The sequence below is a fragment of the Simochromis diagramma genome, unplaced genomic scaffold (assembly GCF_900408965.1).
Source record: "Simochromis diagramma unplaced genomic scaffold, fSimDia1.1 OVJJ01000141.1, whole genome shotgun sequence".
Taxonomy (NCBI): domain Eukaryota; kingdom Metazoa; phylum Chordata; class Actinopteri; order Cichliformes; family Cichlidae; genus Simochromis; species Simochromis diagramma.
This window is the reverse complement of record NW_024387350.1, coordinates 471,606-479,756: the sequence shown is the minus strand read 5'-3', so window position 1 is coordinate 479,756 and position 8,151 is coordinate 471,606. Positions and strand designations below refer to the sequence as shown.

General features: G+C 39.5%; 1 protein-coding gene across 1 annotated transcript; it reads left to right on the top strand.

The window, feature by feature from the left end:
* Nucleotides 1-431: 431 nt before the first annotated feature.
* On the top strand, nt 432-3,273 carry LOC120718453 (tripartite motif-containing protein 16-like). The gene has a single exon (XM_040007000.1). It carries the CDS (start codon nt 785-787, stop codon nt 2,486-2,488), a length of 1,704 nt encoding a protein of 567 aa, XP_039862934.1. The 5' UTR covers nt 432-784; the 3' UTR covers nt 2,489-3,273.
* Nucleotides 3,274-8,151: the final 4,878 nt, after the last annotated feature.

The window sequence follows — 8,151 nt, the reverse complement described above, 5'->3', positions numbered from 1 at the left end:
TGTTGGGGGTGGTGCATGTTAAAAGTTTTGAGAAGCACTGGTTAGACATGTTAATTTTTTTTGGTGTAACATATTGGCAACATTAACACATTAATTTGCTAAAGGAAAAATAGGCAGTTCCCAATTGCCTGTGAAAACGACCATTCTGCCCTGTTCTTGTAATGACCACAGTCAGTCTTATTCGTTCTCATACATTTTGGTCTATTTATTTACTAATTTCAGCAAGCATAATGCCTAGGAAAGAGAGGCTGAGAAAGGAGAAAATAAAAGTCAAATTGCATTTAACCTGTGCGATTTTTTTATTATACAAAGAAAAGGTTTTCCACATATGCAAAAAGTGCCCTTTTTTCCCCCTGGAGCACTTGCCCCCCAAAATGTCTGTGCACGCCACTGCTCTCAAAGGAAATAAACACTCACATGTTGATTCAAGTTGTTAGAGATATGTCTCTCTGTTATGTTAATGTGTATATATATTCTTTAACATTATCTCTTCCATTCACTCCTCTTATTTAACTTGCACCTCTCTCCTCTCCAGATTTGCTGAAGCCTTTGAAAGGTAACTTAATGGTGCCGTAAAGGATAAGGCACCACTGGAAACACAGCACCTCCTCTCTGTTCACACGTTTCCTCGTTCCCTTACCTTCAGATCTGCAGTTTAAAGATGGGTGTAACCAACATGTGGTGACGTGTAAGAGCTGAGAGGCTCCATTCAGAAATCAGAGGTCAGACTGGTTTCAGTTGTAAGGAACTGAAATTCACACAGTCACTGACACTGAGAGGAGAAATGGCGCAGAAAGGAGTTCAGCTGGACCGAGAAACCTTCTCTTGTTCAATCTGTTTGGATTTACTGAAGGATCCGGTGACTACAACCTGTGGACACAGCTACTGTATGAACTGTATTAAAACCCACTTTGATGAAGAGGACAAGAAGGGAATCCACAGCTGCCCTCAGTGTAGGAAGACTTTCATACCGAGGCCTGTCCTGGAGAAAAACACCATGTTAGCAGCTTTAGTGGAGCAGCTGACGAAGACTGGACTCCAAGCTGCTCCAGCTGATCACTGCTATGCTGGACCTGAAGATGTGGCCTGTGATGTCTGCACTGGGAGGAAGCTGAAAGCCATCAAGTCCTGTCTGGTGTGTCTGATCTCCTACTGTGAGAAACACATACAGCTTCATCTGGAGTCTCCTGCCTTTGAAAAACACAAGCTGGTGGCCCCCTCCAAGAAGCTCCAGGACAACATCTGCTCTCGTCATGATGAGGTGATGAAGATTTTCTGTCGTACTGATCAGCAGAGTATCTGTTATCTCTGCACAATAGATGAACATAAAGGCCATGAAACAGTCCCAGCTGCAGCAGAAAGGACTGAGAAGCAGAAGGAGCTCGAGGTGAGACGACTAAACATCCAGCAGAGAATCCAGGAGCGAGAGAAAGATGTGAAGCTGCTTCAACAGGAGGTGGAGGCCATTAATGGCTCTGCTGATAAAGCAGTGGAGGACATTGAGAAGATGTTCACTGAGCTGATCCGTCTCATCCAGAAAAGAAGCTCTGATGTGAAGCAGCAGGTCAGATCCCAGCAGGAAACTGAAGTGAGTCGAGTCAAAGAGCTTCAGGAGAAGCTGGAGCAGGAGATCGCTGAGCTGAAGAGGAAAGACGGCGAGCTGGAGCAGCTCTCACACACAGAGGATCACAACCAGTTTCTACACAACTACCCCTCACTGTCAGCACTCAGTGAGTCTACACACTCATCCAGCATCAATATTCGTCCTCTGAGCTACTTTGAGGATGTGACAGCAGCTGTGTCAGAGACCAGAGATAGACTCAGAGATAAACTACAGGACATTCTGAGAGAGGAATGGACAAACATCTCACTGACAGTCACTGAAGTGGATGTTTTACTGTCACCACCTGAGCCAAAGACCAGAGCTGGATTCTTAAAATATTCACGTGAAATCACACTGGATCCAAAGACAGCAAACACACATCTGTTATTATCTGAGGGAAACAGAAAAGCAACTTTAATGAAAAAACAACAGTCTTATTCTGATCATCCAGACAGATTCACTGTAATGTGTCAGGTCCTGAGTAGAGAGAGTCTGACTGGACGTTGTTATTGGGAGGTGGAGTGGAGAGGGAGAGGAGTTGAAGTAGCAGTCACATACAAAAATATCAGCGGAGTAGGGAGGTCAAATGAATGTGCACTTGGTGGAAATGACAAGTCTTGGTCATTACGTTGTGAGAAAAACAGTTACATATTTTGGCACAACAAAGTCCAAACTGACCTCTCAGGTCCTCGGTCCTCCAGAGTAGGAGTGTACCTGGATCACAGAGCAGGTATTCTGTCTTTCTACAGCGTCTCTGAAACCATGACTCTCCTCCACAGAGTCCAGACCACATTCACTCAGCCGCTCTATGCTGGACTTTGGTTTTTTCACAGTATTATATTGTACTCTGGTGGAGACACCGCAGAGTTCACAAAACGGAAATAGACAAAAAAATTTCTTAAGAACAGTTGGTTTGGATTACTTTTCAGTTTCTTTGTTCTCCAACATTGTTTCTCATAGCTCATTGTTGTTCTGTTTCTTCTCTGCACAGACGTCACTTGTCAGTCACACTTTGTGGGTGCTACATTGACATCATATTGTTTGTTGTCTAGTTAATAAATTAATTGATTTTAACCGAGAAATGTCTAAATTATATTTACATTTATCTGAAATTTTGTTCAAATTAAAGGAACTGTTTTTCTCTGTTTTAAAGAAAGAAAATTCAATCAATGTTCTGACTGTGTCAAAGTTGTTTACTATGAGGAATATGTAAATAAAATAATTTTACGTTTGATTCTTCTTGTTTTATTTCCTTTGAGAGGATTGATTTGAGTACATTTTCATTCCTATGATTAATAGGACAATGAAATGAGACAGATGCGAGTAGATATGAACCAGGTATTTGCTGTCATCTAAACATGGAAGCATAAATCATATGCATTTGTTAGGTAAAATAACAAGAAATAACAAGAAAAGCTTTTTAACTCATCCACTGCCAGCCATTTTCAAATCAGGTAACTCCCCACTGCCAGGGTTTTTGAGCATTTTTACTCATTTTTGAAGAGCCACAGAAAACTGTGTGTTATGATCATATAAACGCTGAACCTACCAAAATGAAGAACAGACTCTCATCTTTCATCCAAAAAAAAAAAGCTTGTTTCTACCATTTTCCATTCTTTAGTAATCAGCTGTAGAAGAGAGGTGGGTTCCACCAAAAATGCCTGTTTTGACCAAAAAAAGGGAGAAAACGAGCTTTTTGTGAAAAATACATTTCAAGCAGAAAAGTGCCTTTGACACTAATATTTCTTGCTTTGTGACACCTCTAACATATAAAATAGTTTTTCACTTCTATAAAACAGAAATAACACTGAGAAAGGTTATGTTTTATCAAAACAATTTATTTACAAATATATGAAAAATTATAATGTACATAGTGAAACATTTATTCACAATGAATAATTCACTTTTGTGTGGTAATCATTATAACACTTCCTCCACACTGCTACTCTGATCGCACTACCTAAATCGCACTACTGCCACTTGCAGGTCGATTTTGTCATTACATACCATGAATGCAAGTCTGATGTTCACTGACAAGCTGCCCGAGGTTGTATTCTAGCCCCTCCCATTGAAAAACGTAATTGACGTCTATAGACGTCTTTAGACGTCATTGGCAGTCAACGTAAGTTTTTCAATTGATGTCTATAGACGTCAATGGCAGTGAATGAGTTAATTGAAAACTGATTTAGTTCAAGAAAAACAACGGTGTTTTGATAACTTAGCACTTATTTCCTCGTAATCTCTGCGGTGCATCGAACAGCCAATGCTTTCCATGATCAGAGGTAATTGCTTTGGCTTTATTCCAGTTGACCCCAGCATGTGTCACTGGGTCTCTAAACCAGAGGTTTTGGGTTATTTGGCACCTTTTGTTTGTAATTTAGGTCTGTCAAGCTTCTGTTGTCTTTGTGTCTCCATGTTTCCTGTTTTATTTTGAAAGAGACTTTTGTTCCTAGTTCATTGTATCTAGTTTTACTTCCTCCATCCTGTCATTATATCATGTGTATCAGCTTTCATGAGTTATTTACAAGATTCTGACCACTTATAAAATGTGTTCAGTGTGCTGCCCATTGTGTTGGATTGTCAATGCAACCCTCTTCTCCCACTCTTCACACACTGATAGCAACACCGCAGGAGAAATGCCAGCACAGGCATCCAGTATCCGTAGTTTCAGGTGCTGCACATCTCGTATCTTCACACCATAGACAATTGCCTTCAGATGACCCCAAAGATAAAAGTCTAAGGGGGTCAGATCGGGAGACCTTGGGGGCCATTCAACTGGCCCACGACGACCAATCCACTTTCCAGGAAACTGTTCATCTAGGAATGCTCGGACCTGGCACCCATAATGTGGTGGTGCACCATCTTGCTGGAAAAACTCAGGGAACGTGCCAGCTTCAGTGCATAAAGAGGGAAACACATCATCATGTAGCAATTTCAAATATCCAGTGGCCTCGAGGTTTCCATTGATGAAGAATGGACCCACTATCGTTGTACCCCATATACCACACCAAACCATCACTTTTGTTGGTCCAACAGTCTTGGAGGGATCCATCCAATGTGGGTTAGTGTCAGACCAATAGCGGTGGTTTTGTTTGTTAACTTCACCACTCACATAAAGGTTTGCCTCATCAATGAAAAAAAAAAATCTTCTGCGTGAACTGAGGGTCCTGTTCCAATTTTTGTTTTGCCCATTCTGCAAATTCTGTGCGCCGATCTGGGTCATCCTCGTTGAGATGCTGCAGTAGCTGGAGTTTGTAAGGGTGCCATTTGTGAGTAGCTAATATCCGCCGAAGGGATGTTCGACTAATGCCACTCTCCAGTGACATGCGGCGAGTGCTACGCTGTGGGCTCTTGCTGAATGAAGCTAGGACAGCCACTGATGTTTCTTCATTAGTGACAGTTTTCTTGCGTCCACATTTTGGCAAATCCAACACTGAACCAATTTCACAAAACTTGGCAAGCAGTTGGAGCATGGGAGATGGGTGGTCTCGTAGGGTGTCTTGCATTGAAATCTGCTGCAATGACCCGGTTACTGCATTCACCAGATATCAACACAATTTCGATCCGCTCCTCACGTGTTAAGCTCTTCGACATGTCAATGGCTGTGAACCAAGAGAAATTTGTAAATAACTCATGAAAGAATAAAGTTACGTTGAAACCAAGCACACCGTTGTTTTTCTTGTGACGTTACCAATAAGTTTGATGTGTCACATGGCCCTCTTCCTATTGAAAAAACAAAAGTTGTATCCAAGATGGCCGACTTCTAAATGGCCACCATGGTCACCACCCATCTTGGGGAGTTTGCCCCCTCACATATACTAATGTGCCACAAACAGGACTTTAATATCACCAACCATTCCCATGTTATTACGGTGTATCCATATAAATGGCCCACCCTGTAGATACATTCATATGTTTAGGCTTATTCTACCATTTTATGCACTGTGATGATTAAATGAACAAACCTCTGCAGCATTATTCTCTTATATTATTGAAAGCAAAAAGATTTCGTTTTTGCTTTATATTTGTAGATCTCTATCACCCATTCCTCTAAATTTTCTCTGACAGGAACAAGTAGAAAAGGCCTTGTTACGCTGGTCGTGAATACAGATCACAGTCCTGTAAAACAGAAGGAATAATGAGCAGAGTAAAGGCACTGCCGTCCACCTGCTCAGTCTTGTCACAATGTCCACAGATTACCTCCGCTATATAAACAAAGCAGTCCTATTGCAGGCACAAACCAGTAAATGCTCACTGTTATGTGAGCGAGCACAGATCCTGAAGCAAAAAGCCTTGTCAGTCATTGTAATTATTTTCCTTAATTATTGTTGTTCATGTATTTTTGGTTCCACGTCTCTGTGTCAAGTCTTCTAATAATAATAATGTATACTTTATTAATCCTGTAATATTACTTCTCTTATTTAACCCATTCACTCAGTGAAGAAGTGGGTAGCCACCAATCCAGCACCCCGGGAGTACTGTGTAGAGACGGTACATTGGGTACTTCAGGGGTACCTCAAGGTACCAAATTTCAAAATTGGTAGTTTTGAACCCCTGACCTTTCAATCATGAGGCGAACACTTTACCTACTGAGTTAGCTCTGCTCTTTTGTCTCTTGCGTCTTTAATTTCATAGTCCTTGATAGTTCTCTATAGATAGAGGCTAACAGCGATGCCGTAGGAGGCATGTGTTAGCCCGTCAGGCACTGAACTCATTTGACCCGACTTTGACCTCCCCAACATAAATTGACGCAATTGGGGTACCTAGAGGTGTCAATGTTGCAGTATGCTTGTGTGACTACTAGATAACTATAGGGGCAGTCCCCTTAAGGGAACGTCTTTATAATGAACAAACTGAGAAAGTACTCCTCAGATCCACTTAGTGCTTGCCGTGGCTGCATGTAGCAGGATCTCCCAATGCGCACTGGTAAAATTTTTTAGAAAGGTTATTTGTTAATAGACTTGATAAATATATTGAGAAGCATAATCTCCTAAGTGATAACCAATATGGCTTTAGAGTGAAAAGGTCCACTTCGATGGCAGTGATGGAACTTGTTGAAGGGATATCTAATGCCATAGATAATAAGGAATATACTGTTGGTGTTTTTATAGACTTAAAAAAGGCGTTTGATACAATTGATCATTCCATATTAATGAATAAACTAGAGAGATATGGCATAAGAGGGATAGCATACAAGTGGATGAAAAGTTACCTGAATGAAAGATATCAATATGTCGAATTCAATAATGTAAAATCTAAGCAGTTGAAGGTAACTTGTGGTGTTCCTCAGGGCTCTGTGCTGGGCCCTAAATTATTTATATTATATATAAATGACATATGTAGTGTTTCCAAACTGTTAAAATGTGTATTGTTTGCCGATGATACCACTCTGTACTGCTCAGGTAAAAACCTAGAACAGCTTCTGACTACAGCGGAAAAGGAGTTAAATATATTAAAAAACTGGTTTGATGTAAATAAGTTATCATTAAATATAAAGAAAACAAAATTGATTCTTTTTGGCACTAGACAAATGAAAAATGTATCTAAAATAAGGGTTAATGGAATTGAAATTGAAAGAGTGTACGAAAATAAATTTCTTGGAGTGATAATTGATGATAAGCTGAGTTGGAAGTCTCATATAAACCATGTGAAAACAAAAATGTCAAAAACCATTGCTATTCTCTATAAAACAAAGCATGTCCTGAACAAAAAATCATTATACACACTATATTGTACTCTGTTGCTTCCATATATGACTTACTGTCTGGAGATATGGGGTAATGCATACACTGAAAAAAATATGTTGTTGGATTTACTTAATTCAATGGTGGACATTTGTTGCACACAGATGTTTTGCTTTGGCAGCAACTTAAACAATTGAGTTAAATTAACACAATTTATTCATGTTCAATAAACCTGTGCAATTTGTGTTGATAAAATGTGACTTAAACATGTTTTGATGAAGTAATTTGAGCTCTTGGAATATTTTAATCCTTCACAATTTTCTCACTTTATCCCAACACGATTCAATAACTTTTACCCAATACTACTTGGTCACTTAAATTCTACATGTTATCTTCAAATTACATTTTGCTATTATATTCTACTATCAAATACACAATTTTCAAATGGAGGCCTTATAACAGATTGTATTGTTCTCTTCCAAGATGGTTGCTGGCATCCACCAGTAACCTTTCAAAACAAAATGTCTAATTTCACTGCATTGACAGTAGGTAAAGAATTAAACTGACATTACTCCTCTACTGAATCTATATAAATCAACAGTTAAATAATGTCAGTTCTTCCGTGTTCTCTGGAATCAATCACAGCGAAGAAATTAGACTGTTTCTTTTGAAAAATGTTGGGAAAGAACAATACAAAACATTCTATTTAAGGCCTCTAACGTCAAGATTCAGTTAAACAACAATTATAACTAAACAATTTGTGGTAATGTTAGTTTCCATTAACATTAAATTAGGTTACTGAATTGGCAAACACCTTTCTATTAACATTACCCATTTTACCCCAATAATGAAAGAAATTAGCAC